We start from the raw sequence: 21,509 nt of genomic DNA on the forward strand, positions 1-21,509 counted from the left end.
TGGCATTTTGTGGCTAACTGGAGATAAGAGTCTCATCATGAATTTTCCTGTCTAGGCTGTCTTTGAACCATAATCCTTAGATCTCAGCCTCTGGAGTAGCTAGGATTACAGGAGTGAGCCACTGACACCCGCCTCTATTGACATACTTTAATTGGAGGAGGAGACAATGTGGAATTGCTTTGACATTGTCAATATATAATGCCAGAATTGGGTTAGTTATTTATCTGGCAGGGACTTAAATATTAGTACCTGGTTGTCAAGTATAAGGCTAGGTGCCATAAGTACTAACATCCATGAAGCCAGCCACCAGCTCAAGTATCACAGATGGTGGTAAAGTTGGCCATTGTTCCTCAGATAGTTTTAAGACCTTGACCTTTAGATTCTGTCTAGATGGATGGAATACGTTCCTGAATATCAAAGAAACATATGAGTAGACTAATTAGAGCAGGTAAGTCTTGAATTTTTCTATGGCAAACAGTAATAGTAAAATCAGTCTCTTCTTTACAATCTGAGCATCTGAGCCACTTGTAAATGGAAAGAAATGCTTCATGAGTTGGCCAGAAGGTTTCTTTTCTTTTTCTTTTTTTTTTTTTTTTGCCAGTCCTGGGCTTGAGCTCAGGGCCTGAGCACTGTCCTTGGGCTTTCTCAAGGCTAGAGCTCTACCACTTGAGACTCAGCACCACTTCTGGCTTTTTTCTATGTATGTGGTACCAAGGAATCGAACCCGGGCCTTCATGCATGCTAGGCAAGCACTCTACCACTAGGCCAAACTCCCGGCCCCGAAGGTTTCTTTTTCTATTTATCTTAAGCGACCAGTCATAAGCATTAGGATTTTAAATGCAGTCAGTTAAGTTGGTCTCTGAATTCAGAGCACTGTTTTTTTTCTATTTGCATATGAAAAAATAGTTCTTTTTTTTAGGAGGGGAGAAAAAAGGCTTAAAATTTTGGATTCTGCACAGAACAGAAGCATTCTGCCCAGAAACAAATGCTTATTCTGTGTTTTTTCCCCCAAATCAGAATTTAAAATGAAAAATGAATCCCGACTGTCCATATTGTACTAGCCTTGAATAGTTGGAGAAGGCAATTTTTTTAATTCAAGTAAAGATGCCAGAAACATACACTTTCCCTTTACCTTCTTCTTTTCAACTCACAAGAATGAGGGGGAAAGCTTAGAGCAATTTTAATTCATGAATCCTTAAAAATCTCAGAAATTAGAAGCACTGGAAAACATCTGAAAGCATGTATGGTGGGGAAGGAGGAGGCTAAGGGAAGTAGCATAATTCAATATCCAGTGATATATAACTAACTTAAAGAAAGACAACTGTACTCATAAGTTTCTCTATCTCCTTCCCTCTTCCCAGTGCTAGCTTACTTAGTCTCTATCAATTTGTAGTGGCACATTTAAATCTGAGCAATTGACTAAGGCTAATCAGAAACCCAAGAAAAATGTAAAAGAGAAGGAATACACTGAATATAGAAAACAGGAAAGGAAAACAGGAGGAAAGTTGAGATTATAAGGGAAAATATTCCTCAACCCTTTCTGACATCCTCAGCTAAATTACTGAGATATAAAATGAAAGAAAGGTACTAAAAGAAGAAATTGGGTAGGAAGATGTTTAGGCCAGTAAAAACAGAACAGCAGAGCTGATTCAACATCTGATGGATAGCTCATAAATACCAAGCAAGAAGACCAAAAGATGGGCAAGGGGAAAGAAAAACCAACACAAGGACCTATCAGCTCTGATTTACAAATGAGACCAGAATGAGAGGAGAGGGGGGAAAAAAAGACAGGGAAATCATCAAGAAAGTTGATGATTAAACAACAAACCAGCTTACATGGTATGGTGGATGACATTAGCTAGTGATCACTCCACTCTTTCTAATGGGGAAGCAGCAGGCTACAAGAGACTGAACTGTATCTGCCTATATTTCCAACGGACTCACGTTCAACTTTCACACACACACACACCAGAAAAATTTTATTAATCTTTTTTTAAAAAAAGTTAAATATAGGACAGGAGTTTGGCCTAGTGGTAGAGTGCTTGCCTAGCATGCATGAAGACCCGGGTTTGATTCCTAGGTACCACATACACAGAAAAAAGCTGGAAGTGATGCTGAGGCTCAAGTGGTAGAGTGCTAAGCCTTGAGAAAGTCCAAGGACAGTGCTCAGGTCCTGAGCCCAAGCCCAGGACTGGCAAAAAAAAAAGTTAAATATAAAATTATAGCAAAAAGAAAGAACCCGAACTGTACTAACAGCTGAAACAATCCTCAACAGCGGTGGAAGAAGAGATTTAATTTAGCTGATTTTCTGTGGTTGGTGGTTGTTTGCTAGTCTCACAATAATGGAAGCTGCACATTTTGTCAAAGGGGCCGAGAAGTTGCTGGAGGTTTGGTTCTCCCGGCAGCAACCAGATGCAAACCAAGGATGTGAGGATCTTTGCACTAACCCGAGATCTCTGAATGGGTTGTACTTTTGAAGGATGTGCAACGTTCAATCGTAAGTGAGAAAAAACTGACAAGCGGGAAGCTTATGTACTCAGTGAGAGTAGCATGTTTGTCTCCAAGAGATGGTTCATTTTGAAGACATGTGGTACCATCCTCTTGCTGAAAGCACTGGTTCCCGTGTTGAAGCTTGCTAGGGATTACAGTGGGTTTAGACTCAATTCAAAGCTTCTTTTATGCTCGTAAGAATTTTATGAAGCCATCTCACCAAGGATACCCACACTGGAATTTCCAAGAAGAAATAGAGTTTCTTCATGCAATTTCCCTAAATGGAGCACAGTATATTGTATGGGACAGATGAATTCTTTTTTTTTTTTTTCTATGTATGTTGTCCCGAGGAATCGAACCCGGGTCTTCATGCATGCTAGGCAAGCACTTCAACCACTAGGCCAAACTCCCGGCCCGGATGAATTCTGACTGTTTGTACTTGTATACTTTGGGTTTCCCAGAGAGTTGGGTAATCAGTCAGCCAGATCAAACTCTGGAAATTTTACTGAGTGAGCTTGACCCAGCAGTTATGGACCAGTTCTACACAAAAGATGGTGTTACTGCAAAGGATGTCACTCGTGAGAGTGGAATTTGTGACCTGATACCAAGTTCTGTCATGGATGTCACATTGTTTGATCCTTATGGGAATTCAATGAATGGAATAAAATCAGATGAAACTTATTGGACTATTCACATCATTCTAGAACCAGAATTTTCTTATGTTAGCTTTTCAACAAACTTTAGCCAGACCTCCTAGGACAACCTGATCAGGAAAGTTGTGGAAGTCTTCAAGCCAGGAAAATTTGTGACCATCTTGTTTGTTAATCAGAGTTCTAAATGTCACACAGTGTTTTCTTCACCTCAAAAGAAGGCTTCAGCTTTGGTCAATAATTACAATTTCATTTTTTAAAAACCAGTTTTGCTAAGAAGCAGCAACAGCAGAGTTAAGAAAAATGAAGAAAAAAATGGTGTGTGCAAAAAAAAAAGAAAGAAAGAAAACACATAAGTGGTGGCTGCTTTCTAGATGCTGATACCGGGGGGTCACACTTTCTATAACCTCCACCTTGTAGTTGCAGAAAGCCCCAGACGTAATGATAGTATAATCATTTTGAAGTGTATGCATTCCTATGTGAAGGAGTTAGATATCTTGCATGAATGGTCTCTTCTGTGTTTAGGTATTCTATGCTACTCTTGCTATGAAATTGAAGTGCATGTAGAACGTAACTTTTACTATAAGAAACTTTACAACACTTGTAAAAACAATTCAATTTGGTTTATGTACAGTATATTTCTGCACATATCCTCCAAAATTCCCCACAGACAAGGCTTTTATCCTCATTAGGTGTTGGCCTCAGCCTAACCATCTGGGCCAGTTGTATTAAATTACTGCCAGAATTTTATATCCAGGTACCTCCACTTTATAGAACATGCTCTCTACTAATGTTACTGAAGCCAGTTTCTACCTCATACAGATGTTTTTTATTTTGCAACAGCAATTAAAACTTTTCTTCCACAAGTTGGATCCCAATGATTCTAGTTATTACTTTTTTGTGTGTATTACTATTTTAATAATTGTTCTTGCATTTGTAGTCTTCCAATTGGTTTCTTTCCTCACCATGGTGTCTTCTCCTCTGCCCCTCAAATGAAGCAATACATTGTTACACTGTGGGCTTATATATGAATCTCATACCCCACGTGGGGAAGCAGGGAAATGAATCCTGAGTTTAATTTTCTTTCAAGGGCGTCAGAATTTTCAAGGGCCTCCTTATTGGCATGGGCTCTTTTTAAAAAGTAGCAAAGTTGAATACATTCAAAATCTTTTGAATCTTTCCAACAAGAACCCATAGAGAATTACAGATTTTCAGAGTACTCAAAACAATCCAACTATATTCTACTCTTGAGTAAACTGGATTAGTCTCTAATGGAATATACAAACTTGTTAAGTAGTGGTATAAAAGAATTTATCACTGAGTATGTACGCAAGGACATTTAGCATAAAAGTTATCTGTTCTGCTTGGATCATTTACCTTATCCTTCAAGCAGCCATTGCCACTAGTTTTCATTAATAATCTCTACTATAAACTTGGGTTCGGAGCAGAATCAGTGGCTTTTTCATCTTATGGCTTAAAGATCTGTGGTTTTGTGATACATATGAGATGTTGATTCTTCCTGTTCCTGTATAGTCTTTTTACCATGGCAGTCACAGGATGAATAATGTCCCAAATGAGAAGTCGAGCTATTTAGACAACTGCACCGCAGGATTTTTGAAAGGATAAAAGACACATCAAATTTCACAAGTTCTCAACAAGAAATTACTAGAAATGTAGGTTTTTCAAGAGTTGGCATCTTTTAGCTATATTTGCAAAAACTGTGGTAATCAATCAACCGGGAAGAGTAAAATTAAGTAAATTTTACATTCATGGTCCCCAATATTTTCTTGACAATTTATGGACTGATGCAGTGATGTTTTATTCCTTCTGTATTTATAAATGGAACACCTTTTGTAAGTGTTTCCAAACAATAGATACTTGAAAGTAGTGCAGTGGCTCAAGGGGTAAGGTGGGAGCCTTGAGCTGAAGAGCTCAGGGACAACGCCCAGGCTGAGTTCAAGCCTCACGACCGACAAAAAAAAGAAACACTAAAAAAATGTGCTGTTGATTGAACATTTAATTGAAACTTTCAGTTAACTTTATCAGTTTAATCCTTACTAAGCACAGCACCTATAGACTAGCTCTGTTGGGAAGATTTTGTTTTTGAACAGTATCCCAGTTGATCTTGATGACATTTTTGGCTTGAGGTCTGGTTTTTCTTTTCCTAATATAATGAACAGTTCTAATGTTGAAAACTTACACAAGTTTATGTGGAGCAAAACCTAGAAAGATGAAAACTGTAGATTGAATAGAAATCTATCCTAGCATGGTAGAGGAGGGAAAATTTTGGTGCCATAATTTCTCTCTTCATTGGTGTTGGGCTTTGATTAGTTGAAATGTATTTCTTTACCACAATGTAAGTTTCAATAAAAGTTTGCTGAATTAAAAAAAGAAAAAAAAAAACAACCAACAAACTAGAACCCAAAGAGGAGAAAGAAAAAAGAGAGAGAGAAAAGTTCTTAAATCTGATTGATTTGAGTGTGCAGATCAAGAAAGTACCCTGGCTATACTTGCATAGAAACAAACCTCACTCCAAGGTATTTCAATATGAAAGACAAAAAGATTTAACTTTCCAGGAGAGATTCCATGCAAATGATCAGGAAACAGAATAAACAGGGGAGCCTGAAGACAGTGGAATAGTGCCTTTTGAAACTTGAAGGACAAGGATTTCCAAAATAAAAGGTTTATACCTTGCTAAACTATGTCTATGCTTAGCATAAAAACATTTTTACACAAATATGATTTCAAAAGACTTCCCATGAAGAATTTCACACCCAAAATTATGAAGGATGTACTCCAGCAGCACAATAAAACAAACCAGTAAGAGGAAAAGAGAAGGAGCTGAGAGTGTGGCCTTCTGGTAGAGTGCCTGCCTAGCATGCACGAAGCCCTGGATTGGATTCCTTGGCACCACATATACAGAAAAAAAATTGGAAGTGGTACTGGTACAAGTGTGGAGTACTAGCCTTGAGCAATATCAAGAGCCCAGGCCCCGAGTTTAAGCCCCAAGACTAACAGAAAGAAAAAAAAAAAGAGGAAGGCAGGTGTGGTGGCTCATTCCTGTAATCCTAGCTACTCTGGAGGCTGACCTGAGATCTGAGGATCAAGGTTCAAAGGCAGCCCGGGAACAAAAGGACCTGAGACTCTTCAATTAACCTCTAGAAAACGGGAAGTGGGGCTTGGCTCAGGTGTAGGGCGTAAGCCTTGGGCTGAAGAGCTCAGGGACAGTGCACAGGCCGAGTTCAAGCCCCATGACCCACCAAAAAAAAAAAAAAAAAAAGAGGAGGAAAGGAGAAACACCATAATGCAGGGCAGGCAATATTAGAGACAAAGGGGAAAAGGCTCCCAGTAGGATAGCTCTGAGTCAGGCAGAGAGAATAGACTGAGTCAGGCTGGAAAGCTCTGGGACAACTATCTGACACACTTGAGCCAACTAGACATTGCAAAAAGTTTGAGATTTAATTAATCATAAGTATGAACACAACTAAAAAAATCAAACCAAACAGACCAGAGTAGAATATCATTCACTTTGAGGAGGAGGAAAACCAAGGAAAATTATTTGGACTTTACAACAGGCCATGGCTGTGAGTTCAGCTGAGGACATAATATGGTAATAACGACCTAACCAACACTGCGATTGTGACTCCACTAACACCAGGCTGGCGGGGTGGGGAGGCTAGTGTGGAGCAGGGGTTGATAGAGGAAGCTAAGTCATCCTCTTCACAAGTGAGCACAAACCATACAAGGTGGCAGTATCAGGAGAAGCATATTGTCTAGAGAGTTGGAGAAGTAAAGCCCCAAAAATGTGAGACAGAAAAGATGATTATCTTTGGAAGAGGATATGAGGTGAGGAATGGAAGGGTTGGTGGCTTCCATACTAGCCCTTGAAGAACTACTTGTCATCAAATACATCCTTAATAAAAATAAAACCCAACAAACCATGAAGAGATGTATAAAGAGTATATTTAGTGGTGCAGAGATGTATGGTCTAATATGAAATGACATTTACATTATGATTTGACAGTTACATAATATACTGTATCTGAAAAGAGCCTGCTGGGGGTTTCTTTCTACTTTTCCTCCTTTCCTCCCCTCCTCCTCTTTTTTCCTTTTCCTTTTTTCTTCCTCTTCTTCTTCCTCCTCCTCCTTCAGCTAGTCACCTTTTAGTGGAACTTGGCCAGAAAGTGAAAGATGCCCTTTAAAGCAAAGAGAGAAAAGCAACCCAGACGAATCAGAGACCAACAAGGGAGAGGAGGCAAGAAATCAGGGTGAAATTCAAACCACAATCCTACTATATTTAAAGAGAAAAGAGAAGAAAGTGTGCTCACAAAATAAGGAGAGGATGCTTTAAAAAACCCCCACAACAACAAAACCCTCAGTGAACAATAACAAAATTCTTAGAAACATGGTTACAGAAATAAAGAGCCTGGTGGATGGGGTAAGGAGGTAAAGTCTAGGAAATTGCTCAGAAATAGTGAAGGAAAAATAAATAATGGCAATGAAGAGACAAAGTAAATTCAAGTAGAAAATCATTCAGGCACAAAAGGAATTGCAGAAAGAAGAAGGGAAACAGAGAGAAAGAGATACATTGTTAAGAAAATTTCCCTACTGTCTGGCACAGTGGCTCATGCCTGAAATCCTAGCTACTCAGAAGGCTGAGATCTGAGGATCATGGTTCAAAGCCAACTAGGGCATTAAAGATGGAAAGACTCATGTCTAATCAATTACTAGAAAAGGGGAAGTAGGGCTGTGGCTCCAGGGATAGGGCAGTAGCCTTGAGCTGAAGAGCTCAGGGACAATGCCCAGGCCCAGAATTCAAACCCCATGACCCACCAAAAAAATAAAAGAAAGAAAGGAAAAAAGAAAAAGAAAAGAAGAAGAAGAAAAAACGAAAATTCCCCCACAACAGGGGATAAAGAGGATACTGTCAGCGGTAGAACACAAAGGTGCAAAGCCTATGTGTATCTGATCATATAAAATAATATTTATCAACGTGAACCCCAGGAAATGGAAGCAAGAGGTTTTTATTTCTTTGTTGCTTTTGTTTTCTTCTTTTTTGTTGTTTCTTTGCCTATCTGTCTTTGGGAGGGTAAAGGAGTACAGAAATGTGGGGACAAAGGGCCGATCAAGGCAGCGGTGGTATTCCCAGACACTGTTGAAAATGAACCACACAACTGTGAATGAAGGAAGAGGTGGCATTATTTAGAAAGAAATGTACTTTTTTTTGTTTTTCCTTGCTGGTCCTAGGGCTTGAACTCAGAGCCAGGGTTCTGTCCCTGAGCCTCTCTAGGCCAGTGCTCTACCATTTGATACACTGGAACACTTCTGGCTTTCTCTATTTATGTGGTACTGAGGAATCAAACCTAGGGCTTCATGCATCAGAGGCAAGCACTCTACCATGAGGCCATACTCTCAGCCCCAGGTATACTAACTTTATAATAGCAATGATAAAAGAAGGGAAAAAAAGAAAATCACCCCAAACTAAAAACAAGGACTGGAAAATTGAAAAGGTCCTGGGAACACTTTGTATGCAGGTAAAAAATTGGTCTATACCACGCGAGAGACCATGGGATACTGAAAATGCTGGGAGAGAATCAAAGAGATGACAAGGTTTGCCCAGAAGACACAGGTCATAGCATGAATGTCACAGGGAGGTGGGGGGAGGGAAGGAGAGGGTACTAGGAGATAAAGAGGTTATTATTATTATTATTATTATTATTATTATGAGCTAGGATATCCAAAGTCTGGCCAGTAGTCCTAGCTGTTAATATAGTTTATGCACAAATTAGACGCACTTAAATTATTTCTAATACATGAAAAGCACCTGCAAATATCACCATGATCAGTTCCTTTAAAAAGCATTCTTTGGTTTAATGCTGAATCTTTAATTATTCTTCTTAAAATGTCAGCTATCTGAAAAAAATGCACTTCAATTTCCTGCTCATATTGAAATAATGAAGGATCATTTGAAAAGCTAATCACTTCAGAAGCAGTTCCATAGTTGAAAAAAAGATCTGACATCTGGTAAATTTGTCTGGGTGCAGATGAATGCCATATAAACCCATGTTTCTCCTTCCTCTCTCTTTTTTATTTTTCTGTGGTGGGGCAGGAAGTTAAAGTAACAGAAATATTGTCAAGTTCTGTCAGATTCCCATGTGTGCTTTGCCCGTGCTCCAGAGACAAGTAGAGAGATGTGCCAGCTCGCATGGGTCCCAGGTTATCTCAGTGGGCTCCAAAACTCCTAATATGAAATGTTCTGCTCTTGGCAAGCTGGAGAACCCAGCAGTGTTCTACCCCAGGATCACGGGTTCTTTTCTTTTAAATGTGTGTCATCACTCGCCTGATGTCCTGATGTTCCTGATGTTGGAGAAAAGTTGAAAAGACCTTCTTAAAAAGATCTATGCCCCCACATGTATGAATAGAGCTAAAGAATCTCCCTCCTCTTCCTTCTCCTTTTCCTTTCTTCTTTCCTTTCTTTTGTTAGTACTTGGGTATGAGTTCAGGTGTTTGGTAAGGTAGGTGTTCTACCACTTGATCCACAGCACTAAATCTTTTTGCATTTGTTCTTTTCTGGGATAGGGTCTTATATTGATGGCCATGCCTGCTTAGATCGGAATGCTTCCTGAGCAGCTGAGTTGTAAGTCATGTTCTTCTGTACTTAACACTTGGTTGGTTGAGATGAGATCTTAACTTTTTGCATGTGCCAATCTCTGCCTCTCTAAGAGCTAAGATTGCTGGCACGAACACAACCTTTTTCTGTATCCTGTTATGCCTAACGTTGTTTTGCTAGTCCTGGGGCATGAACGCAGGGCCAGAGCACCGTCCTTGGGCTTTTTCCTCAAGGCTAGCACTCAAACTACTACTTCAACCACAGAACCCCTTCCAGCTTTTTTCTGTATATGTGGTACCGAGGAATTGAACACAGGTCTTTCTGCATGCTAGTCAAGCACTCTAATACTAGGCCAAACTTCCAGCCCCGTTGTGCCTGACTTTGGCAGGGACATTTTGAGATTATTTATAACCAGCCTCTACTCTAGCAGAGTTCCCAGGAAAATGTTATTGGCTTGTTGGTAAATATTGCACCATCTAATTGCACAGATCATTAAAACAATTACAACTACTCTACAGTCTACTATTACATTGGCATTCCTTTCATAAAAGTTAAATTGATTCTTGTACTTGCGTGCATTCTCCTTTTATAAAGCTTTGATCTCTGTCACTTTTTTTTTTTTGCCAGTCCTGGGCTTGAGCTCAGGGCCTGAGCACTGTCCTTGGACTTTCTCAAGGCTAGAGCTCTACCACTTGAGCCTCAGCACCACTTCTGGCTTTTTTCTATGTATGTGGTACCGAGGAATCGAACCCGGGTCTTCATGTATGCTAGGCAAGCACTTTAACCACCAGGCCAAACTCTGTCACTTTTAAAGATGTTTGTTATACCTACCTAGATTTTTGCTTTTCACTTGTGGCTGATATATATATGTGCATGTATACATATATGTACATATACATATATAAAATATATATGTATATGTACATATATGTATATATACTGTCTTATCTTTGTACTACTGGGGCCAACAGCTGGCATATTGTATTCTACAGGCTCCTTTCCCAGACTCCCCCAGCCAAGCTGTTGCTGGAGATGGATGAGGAGGTAAAGACAGAACTTGGCTGTCTTCTCACTCATTTTTTTGTCTTTGAGCAGTGTCTCTGGGGGTAGCTGTTTTCCTGCCATTTCCTCAGCTCCTGCTGGCAGTGTCCTCTTCCATGGTCTGTCTCTACCTATAAAGGAGCAGCAGGTGCCAGGTGGGAGTTCTGTTTTTTTCTTCTATCTTCTTTCTTTTCTTCTCCTTTCTTTCCTCCTCCTCCTCCTCGTCTTAGTCCTCCTCCTCCTCCTCTTCCTCCTCCTCCTCTTTCATCTTCCTCCTCCTCCTTCTTCTATGTGTGTGTACACACATGTGTGCATATGTTCACACACACCAGTCCATTCTGGGGCTTGAACTCAGGGACCAGGTGCTGCCCCTGAGCTCTTCAGCTCAAGGCTAGTGCTCTACCACTTTGAGCCACTGCACCACTTCTGGTTTTCTGGTGGTTAACTAGAGATAAGAGTTTCCCACGCTTTCCTGCCTGGACTGTCTTCAAACTCTGATCCTCAGATCTCAGCTTCCTAGGTACCTAGGAGTATAGGCGTGAACCACTGGTGCATGGCCTGCCACTATTTCATGCAACCATTTCTCTTTGAAATTCTGCATGTTTTTTGTTTTTTTGGACTCTAACTAATAAAATGGCCACTGGTGGCTTTTTGCCCAAAGTAAATACATTGCCTTCTTATCACAGAACTTATAAGGTAAGGTGTTTATGGTAATTTATTTTAATAAATACTGTGATAAAGCTATGTGCTAGGAAGTAAGAAAAGAAGCTTGACAACCAACTATAAAGAAATGGTCATCATTTTGTTTTCATCATACTTTTCCCTTTAGTTCCATACATGTCCCTTTTAGAAAATATACTAGACTCTAGTCTAAGTCTTACTAGGTCCACTAGGTTTCCAAAACTAATAAACAGCCTAAGAAGAAGAAGAGAGAGAGAGAAAAAAGGAAATGTGTCGAATTTGGATGGGATAGTTCACACAGGATCTTACTCTTTATGAATCTTTTTTTTTCCTGTTTAGTGAGCTGTTTTCCTACTTTGACACGGTGCTATACATACTCCTGTTAAGATAAGCTACCTCAACTAGCAGTTGTCATGTACTTAGTCTCTCTAGATTCCTTAACTTTGCAAAGTCCTAATTAGCACCTAGATAGCTCTACACTTAAATTATACACTGCAATGAGAAACTGCTGTCTATTAGAAGTTTTCCTCTTTTTTTCCTTCAATGACTGTTCTTTGTAACTTAAAAAAAATCTCCACATCCTTAGAATCTATTTTTAAAAGTGTATTCAAAAATTTCACTAGAAAGCAAAAAGCAAAAAGAGAAAGCATCATCTGTATCTAACATGTTAATGAGGAGTACATTTGTGTGTGTGTGTGTGTGTGTGTGTGTGTGTGTGTGTATCAGTACTGGGGCTTGAACTTAGGGCCTGGGCACTGTTCCGTAGCTTTCTTTTCCTCATGGCTCTATCACTTAAACAAAAGCTCTGCTTCTGGATTTTTGCTGATGAATTGGAGATGCGAGTCTTGTGGACTTTTCGGCTTGGGTTGATCTCAAGTATGGTCTTCAGACCTACATTTCCTGAATTGTTGGAATTATGGGCATGATTCATTGGTGCCTGGCAGAACACATTTTTTTTTTTTCTGGCTGTGGGATTGAACTCTGGGCCTGCGCACTGTCCCTAAGCTTTTCAGTTTAAGGCTATCCCTCTACTGCCACTTCTGGTTTCCTGGTATTTAACTGGAGATAAGAGTTTCACAGACTTTTGTGCTTAGGTCAGCTTTGTACTCAGATCTGAGCCTTTTGAGTAGCTAGGATTACAGGCGTGAGCCACCAGCACCTGGCAGAATACATATTTTTAAGTTCCACTAACCAGTCCTGAGTTAGAGAACACAAATTGGGGGAATGTAAAACAGCTGTTTTAGTCACATCCTTTTCAGGCAAATAGTGTAGTTAAGCTCTCGATTTCTGAGACTTAAGTCTCTTATAAAGGTTCCCATTGAGCATTACAAAATAGAAAAACTATTATTTATTTATTTGTATTGCCACTAGGGCTTAACCTCATGGCCTGGGTACTAAACCTTAACTTTTGTCACTCAAGGCTGGCACTCTTATCACTTGAGACACAGTTCCACTTTCGGCTTTTGGGTAGGGTTAGTTAATTACAGACAAGTCTCCTGCCTAGTCTGGCTTTGAACCTCAGTGGGTAGCTAGGATTACAAGTGTAAAGCCACTGATGCTTGGTACAAATGTGCTTTGTCTCAAACCAGAGAGAGCAGTTCAACTTAAGGCTGTAGAAATAAGACGCACAGAATATTCACTCTCTTCACCGTTTCCTGAAGGCCTGGGTAGGTGTAGGGTGCAAAGCCTCCTCGGTGGTTTCCAGGTACTGCTGCTCACACACTTGAGTGGCCTTTACATTCTCCTTGTTAAATAAACCCCTTACAACTGTCCTCATCATCCCTGGTTTTATTTCTATACTACCAGAGAACAAGAACCCACCACATCTGTGCATCACTTTGGCACTCAATGTAGAGTGGGGCTAACAACAACAAAAGATCAATACCAACCACAAATGGAAATAAAAACTAACCACCAAGGACTTGAGGAACAGCATCACTACAGCTGCTTAAAAGTCCCTCAGTTGGGGGCCAGGAGTCTGGCCTAGTGGTAGAGTGCTTGCCTAGCATGCACTAAGACCTGGGTTTGCTTCCTTGGTACCACATACATAGAAAAAAGCTGAAAGTGGTGCTGTGGCTCAAGTGGTAGAGCGCTAGCCTTGAGAAAGCCCAAGGACAGTGCTCAGGCCCTGAGTTCAAGGCCCAGGACTGGGGGGGGATAAAAACCCTCAAAACCTTCAATTTCCCGCTGTCTCCTCTGGCAGCTGTCATGGTCCCCCTTTTCCACCCCCATTCTGCAAGAAGAAGCCAGCACAGAGCTCTCTCCCCTGGTTTCCATAGAAGTCAGGAAAATCACAGAGTTGTGGGGCCAGTGCAGGAAAACATCCACCAACCGGTTCAGGCCAGCTTGCTTGCTTATTCCTCCCTACCCATCCCCATCGCCATCCCTATTCCCAACCAGTGGCCACCACCCATGGGAGGACCTTGGGTCCTTGTCATAACAAACCAATCACCATCTGAAAAACTGGGAAAATGGGGGAGGGGGAGGGGTACCAGAAAACAGCTGATCCTTAACCACAGGAAGAGCAAACAGTCCCCTGCTCACTCTCATGAGTGGCCTTTACCTTTCACTTGTTAAATAAAGTCTGGGGGAGTGGGGAAGAGAGAGAGAGAAAGATACACACACACACACACACACACACACACACACACACACACACAGACACGCACAGAGACCCATTTGATCCCAATATACGTCTGTACCCTCCCTACCAGATGGCCTCCCAGTATCACCATTATGGCGATGATCACATTTTGCTGGTGGCTGATTTCTAAAAGCTGGATCACCCTAAAGACACATACACTTTTTGTGAGAAAGGCAAATCTGTCAGAAGAAAACCCACTGGTCATTTGAGCATGGAAAGTCAAGTCAACTGGCAAAAATGCCTCAAAGGATGAATCCAGCATGTAACATGACTAAAACCAGAGACCAAATGAAAATGACATTTATACTTAAGAAAGTTTAGCAAATACTTATTTTCACTTTGAAGAATTCAGAATCACTAGATTCATTTCCCATGGTGATTGTGACACACACCAAGCTTTATGGCTTAAACGAGCACAGATTCGGTATTTATAGCTCTGGAGATGAAAAGCCCTAAAATTCAGGCAATTGGAAGGGTTTATATTTCTTTGTGAATGTACTTCTCTAGACTTACCTCAAGAATCCCCTGCATTGTTTGGTTCCTGACTCCTTCCTCTATCATCAAGGCTAATGGCTTAGCATCTTTTAAAAAGTATATAATAATAATAATAATAAATAATAATAATGGTGTGGTATAGAGGGACTGGACTTCCATAAATGAGATAATGAATACATTTCTTCTTGGGCAATGTCACCCCTTCCTTCCTTTCCCTCCAAAGCATAGCATCTTTAAATCCAATCTCTCTGACCTCTGCTTTCTGTAATTTAGATTCCCCAGTCTTCCTCTCATAAAGATCTTGATTATGTTGCATCTAGCTGGATAATCCAAGGCATACTTTAGAATTCGTCATTTTTTTTTCTTTCTTGGCAAGAGTTTTCATTACATTGCCTAGGCTGGCCTTGAACTCTTAGGCTCAAGAGATCTTGAAGCCAGCTCAGACTCCCAAGTAGCTAGGATCACACACACAGGCCACCAAGTCTTGTTTTCAGATTCTTCTTTGCCTCACACAAGCTAAGGGTACAGCCTCACATGGAATGACGCCCTTAGTACCAGGGTCTTAACCACATCTACGGTGTCTTTTCTGCTCTATATGGTGCCGTATTCACAGGAATTGTTCCAGGAATTACCTATGGACAGCTATGGGAGCCATTAGTCTATTTACCACAATCATTAAGGCAAGCCACAGGTATGCATCATTCACTATGAGATCTATTCACAAGGAATTACTATGATATAAATGATGAAAGATGTGTCCCTTTCAGTAGAGACAAGATCATAGGTTTGTTTTGTTTTGTTTGTTTTTGTCAGTCGTGGGTCTTGAACTCTGGACGTGGGTGTTGTCCCTGAGCCTTTCAGCTCAAGGCTATTGCACTATCCCTTGATTATCACTTCTGGTTTTCTGATGGTTAATTGGAGATAAGAGTCTCAGGGACTTTAGTGCCCAGGCTGGCTTTGAACTACAATCCTCATATCTCAGCCTCCTAAGTAGTTAGGATTATAGGCATGAGCCACCATGCCTGGCTTAAGAATATAGTTTCTACATGGCATATGATTAACTGTAAAGGAACAACAAGCTGGTTTCTCCTCAAATGTATCTTTGCCACAGGAAATACTAAACATATCCTCTCTCTCTCTTACTGACAAGGCAGGGGATGGACTCATATTGGTTGCTAGTGACAACGTGCTGTCATTTGCAGATACTGCTTCAGTCAACCTGACTGCCATCAGATTACACCAAGTGTTACCTGTTGGAATAAAGCGTCGACCTGTCGTGTGGACAGTGCTCGCTGACATATAAAGAAGAAGATGAAATTGTGGTTGCTAAGGAAGCAGCTTCAAACAGTGATGGAGTGCTGGGTACCAGGTCTGGCCTATGTCGGGATCCTAGAGCTGCAGAGAGAGAGAGAGAGAGAGAGAACAATGCATACACATGTATGAATCTCCATAAAACACACTGCTTTGCTATGTATAGTGACTTAAATGAGTCAAACACATTCATTTTTACATATCACCCTGTGAATAAAATTATCAATTAACTGTGCTCTTCTGGACTAGGGTAGAAATGCAAAAGAGCTGCTTGCAAACAGGTTAAACAGGAAGGAAATTGCATTAATTTACCAAATGGCTTATGGAAATGATATTAAGAATGTTCTTTTAAAAACCCAATAAAGTGATTTACTATTTAAAAAAGATGGAATAAAAACTCCTAGGAGTTTAAGGAGATAATTTGAGAGATTAAGAAAAATGAATGGCAGCTGTATAAACAAAGTGAACCTCCTTTGCTCTCTCCTGAGACACATGCATTCTAGACTCTCAGTTTAGATCTTTTCCAGATTCAACACGTCAACAAACCAACAATCCACTTCTACTGGGCATCAAACCTCAAATTGGTTTGAATCCATGCATATCTTTGAACATGATCTAAGGCTTTTCTTGATCACATATTTTAACAGCAAGCCTGAGACTTCATAAAACTGAGATGACACATTTCTTTATTAAAATTTAAGAAAGAAAAGAAAATAGTCACAGAAGAGTCAGAATAAGAAAAATGTTCCAGGCTCATGACTCATTCTCATGCCTCCTGAGTCGAAGTGGATCCTTTATAGTTTCTTCAACAGAACTAAACTAGATGGCAATAAATACCATATAACCTAAGGTGTTTTTAGCATGGCTTGCTAGACACTACACATTCAAAATTATGTACTGTCAATGTGTAAATGGAAAATGACCCTATTAACTTTTGAGTTCCTTCCTTCCTTCCTTTCTTCCTTCCTTCCTTCCTTCCTTCCTTCCTTCCTTCCTTCCTTCCTTCCTTCCTTCCTTTCTTCCTTCCTTCTTTTCTCTTTCTCTTTTCCTTCCTTATTTCTATCCATCCTTCCTTCTTTCCTTCTCTTGCTCTTCAAAACAATGAAAACAAAAGAAAGAAACAGAAAAATCCTCAAGGTTTCAGTGACAAGAATTATCTAAGAAAAACAAAGTTTATCCAGTTTACCAGATTGTAGATACCCGCAGCTTCCCGTGTGTGCTCAGAAAACCAGGAGTTATGCCAGAGAGATACAAGGCAGGGTAGTTCAGAGGAAGGGAAAGGTCTTCCAGGAAGTGGAGTCTTCAATTCAGAGAGAGGACCACTGACAAATAGTTAACTCTTGCTGAAAACACTAGCTCAGAAACATGTTACTTCAGGAGAAAACAAGAAAGAAGAAATCTGGCACTGCACATGACTGAGAAGACAGAAGAGACTTTGCCAGAATTCCCACTTTTGTAGGAAGTAGAACACAGTTTTAGGAAATGGGATTCTCAAAGGAATATACTGGTAGAAAAGTCTGCAAGAGAGACAAAGGATGCATATTTTTCCTCACACGTTGAAGCTAGATTTAGTTTATAAATCTACAAGTCAATACTTTGGGTGGTATGCAAGTGTACACAAATGTATTGATTGAAATAAGTTGATTCAAAGAGAACTCAAATAGTATAATTCCTTAAAAAGGCCAAATAAAAGTTTAGTAAAATAAAATACCAAGAAGTGGGTACCTGAAGTGGGGAGGGTGGGGTCAAGGGGAAAGGGGTTAGACAAAGGAAGCGGAGGAGAAAGGGACAATGAAGTCAAGAATCCATTGTATATCTATAAAATTTAGGAGAGTTAGGGAAAAGGGGGTAGCAGAGGAGTTGGTGAGAATGCTGGAAGGGGTCATATTGGTCAAGATGTATTCATAAACTGCTATGTTAAATGGCAACTCCTTTATACAACTACTTAATGATAATTTAGAGAGAGAGAGAGAGAGAGAGAGAGAGAGAGAGAGAGAGAGAGAGAGAGAGAGAGAGACCACAATCTTAGAAGAGAAAAAAATGAAATGATCAGTACAGGAGGAACTTATTTAATAAAACCCAGTACTCATATTCTTGATAGTAAAGAAACCAAACCTTTTAATTTAGCAAACTAAGGAAAAGGAAGGAACTTGCTTGACCCAACTTTGGGGACTAAGTAAAAGGAAACTTCTTCACCAACAGTGAAACATTAGAACAGCCCCCTTTTAAAATCAGAGCAAGGTCTTTGAACAATTAGCAAAAAGTCTAACAAAACATCTATCAGAAAGCTGAAGCATGTCTTGACACCAGAGGGCTGGAGGCGAATGGAGAGGGGAACCAATAGAGAGAGGGATGATAGGCCAATGGAGTCCTCATTCTCAATGTACACCTGTGAAAAAGGAACTAGGAAACTTGAAGAAAAGTGTGGGAAATGGGATAGCTGGAAAACTGATGGGAGAGGTAACTGATCAAGATGCCTTTTACACATAAATAGACCTGTGTGATTGGAACAATTATTTGAGGGCGAATAATTTTTTTAAAAAAATTAGGCACAGTAGAAGGCACCCATCATTTTCTAGTCATCATTCTACCACGAGTCCTAGTCAACAAGCAAGACAGAGAAAAACAATATGTAAGGTCAGTGGAGTAGCAACCATCAGCACGGCCAGTTCTTCACAAAGATACTTTTTTTTTAAAGAAAAAATATGTTTACATCAATGTCTCTAATATTTATTTCAGGGATAACTATAACTTGATGGCATGCAAAGATAGTATTATAAAATTTCTATTTCAATTCATTCAAGAAGACTTCAATAACTGAAGAAACAGTTATTAAATCGTTTACATATGTAGTGTATAGGTATATACACTTTTGTATAGATAGATAGACAGACAGATAGATGCACACATACAGAATAAAGTCCAGGAGTACAAATAACAAAATGCTAGTATTTGTTACTATCAGGAAGTGGGAATATAGATTTGGTTACTTTTGAAATTCTACCTTCTAAGTTTTTTTTTTTTTTTTTTTTTTGCCAGGCCTGAGCACTGTCCTTGGACTTTCTCAAGGCTAGAGCTCTACCACTTGAGCCTCAGCACCACTTCCAGCTTTTTTCTACGTATGTGGTATCGAGGAATCGAACATGGGCCATAGTGCATGCTAGGCAAGCACTCTACCACTAGGCCAAACTCCCGGCCCCCGCTTCTAAGTTTTTTGTTTTTGTTTTTTTTTTACCATAAACTATAAATTATACTGCTTATATGTCATTTAAAATGTACAGAATTACATTATACTGTACATAGCTAACAGACTATGGCTTACAGCAAATAGTTTGTAGTTTTTCTACTGTATTTGACATTATGATATAAATAGATGACCAGAATTTTTCTTTTCTCTTAAGATACTAGGAATTGAACTCAAGATTTTGTGCTTGCTAAGCTGGCACTCTGTTGCTTGAGCCCTAGTCTTCAGATTTTTCCTGTTTTGGGAAGTTATGTGTCTCTACCTTCTTCATCAAGGCTGCTAAAACTTTGTCCTTCGGTCAGTAAGTCGCGCTTCTCGTCCTTCCATTCTTGGCTGAGGGAAGACACAATCTCCTGGGAGGTGGCCTTTAAGGCAGCAATAGAATTGCATCGTTTCTTAGAAGGGGAAGCCTTCAAAGCTAGACAGAAAGCAACAAAGGGAGAAAAATTACAATGCTTGTAAAAGCCAGGCCTGGTGATGACACCTGTAATGTCAGTACTTAGGAGGCTGAGGTAGGTTGGCTTTGAGACAAGCCTGGGATACACAACATGACCCTATCTCGAACTCCAAACCTTGTAATACCAGATTCATATGTTAAATTAATATTTTAATCATGATTTCTACCATTTTAGTCACTGCTTCAGCAGAAGGCAAAAGCCTCATTTGAGGCACACACACAGATTCATTCTCCCTCTTCCTCTTCCCTCCCCAACCCCATACATGGAAGGAGAAGAAAATGTCTGCATTTTGACCAAACCATTTGGTCCAAAATGATTTGACCTAAATATCCTAGAAGAAATTCAAATTGGAATTTCTCTCTGAAATTCGAAAGAAAGTCTTATGGGAGGACAACTTCATATATTTTCTTCCTAGAGAGTTATTTTTTTCCTTCTGCAAACATTGTTTCACTTCGATTGGGAGGAGGCTGGGTGAGCTGATAAACATAGATGGCAGAGTATGGCACATTCTCATGACCCCAGCCCTGGTAACCGGGGATTAGGATTTTCAAATCATGCCAGTGTGTTTAATCTTAAGTAATTTGCTATTAATCTTATTTAATTTTACTAATATTAACCAAGATAACCAACTTCTGGTTGCTTTCTGTGACTTGTCCCTGAAAGTTCTTACCCTTTGGATCTTTTCTAGGTCATGGGGTCATGTCAGATATATAATTTACTCCCTTTCTTCATCTGGTCAGTATTGTACAATCTCAGAGCTGAGCTGAATTCTCAAGCCACCAAGAACCAAAGTCCCTATCTGTGCTAGCCTGAGGCTGAGACTCCACAGAAAGCTTTTCCAAGAAGCTATTTTGGTTGTAAATGGATCAGTCCTGCTACTCTCCCCCATACCTGCCTTTGGTTAGTCCTGGGGCTGAAACTGAGGGCCTAGGTGCTGCCCCTAAGATTTTTTTTTTTTTTTTTTTTTTTGCTTAAGGCCAGCACTCTATTACTTGCGTCACAACTCCACTTCTGATTTTTTTTTTTTGTAGTTTATTGGAAATAAGATTCTTATAGACATTTCTTCCCTGGCTGGCTGCAAACTGCAATCCTCAGATCTCAGCCTCCTGAGTAGCTAGGATTACAGGCATGAGCCAGTCTATCAACCCTGCCATAGTTCTTCTTGGATGAATATTGCTAGAGAATTTCCTTGGAGGATACTGGAGAAGGGAAGGGAAATGAAAGTTTTTATACACTTCCCCTGCATTTGTTTTTTTGGCAATGTCTCTCCTCCTTTGAGGTTTGTATGAATGGGGTGAGCTGACAGCAAAGGATTAAGAGTTAGCTTTGGGACCTAACTCAGCACAGACTGCCCTGCTCACCAGGGGACTTCCGGTAGGCAGACTGCAAGAGCTTAATTGGAGAAGGACCCTGGAGAACCCAGATGAGTAAAGAAAGGGCAATCCTTGCGTACAGGGAATGGCAGGTTTATCTGTCTCTGTAGCAATCTTATAGTAATATTGTCATCATTATAAATAGCACTCGTAAACAGGGCTTTAGAGTTTGGAAGTGTGTGAGAAAATAATCCATCCGCGTTGACGAAGATGAAGCTTACTTAGAGGCCAAGAGACAAAGAGAAGATATCCTGCATTGCTCTGGCTCATGCAGCTATTGGAAGTCTTTCTACAACTTAGCAAACACATTAAATATCACAGAATTGCATATTTCAAAAGGGCAAATTTCCAAAGGTGCCAGTGGCTCACGCCTGTTATTCTAGCTACTCAGAAGGCAGCAATCTGAGGAATGCAGTTTGAAGCGAGCTGAACAGGAAAGGCTGTGAGACTCTTATCTCCAATTAACCACTTAACAACTGGAAGTGGAGCTGTGGCTTAAAGTGGTAGAAAGC

General features: G+C 40.1%; 1 protein-coding gene and 1 pseudogene across 4 annotated transcripts in view; one reads left to right on the plus strand and one right to left on the minus strand.

Moving 5' to 3' along the window:
• The window catches only part of Pip5k1b (phosphatidylinositol-4-phosphate 5-kinase type 1 beta), a 226,747-nt gene that overhangs the window by 30,713 nt on the left and 174,525 nt on the right, over window positions 1-21,509 (minus strand). For all 4 annotated transcript variants that reach the window (XM_090329679.1, XM_090329680.1, XM_090329681.1 and 1 more), the window contains 2 exons: window positions 19,429-19,584; window positions 15,862-16,006 (listed from right to left, as the gene is read on the minus strand). In XM_090329679.1, the coding sequence (XP_090185805.1) occupies window positions 15,862-16,006; window positions 19,429-19,584 (301 nt within the window). The remainder of the gene's footprint in view (window positions 1-15,861; window positions 16,007-19,428; window positions 19,585-21,509) is intronic.
• Window positions 2,343-3,438, plus strand: LOC150065083 (S-adenosylmethionine decarboxylase proenzyme-like; annotated as a pseudogene).

The sequence above is a fragment of the Megascapheus bottae genome, chromosome 3, assembly GCF_031878675.1.
Source record: "Megascapheus bottae isolate mThoBot1 chromosome 3, mThoBot2.hap1, whole genome shotgun sequence".
Taxonomy (NCBI): domain Eukaryota; kingdom Metazoa; phylum Chordata; class Mammalia; order Rodentia; family Geomyidae; genus Megascapheus; species Megascapheus bottae.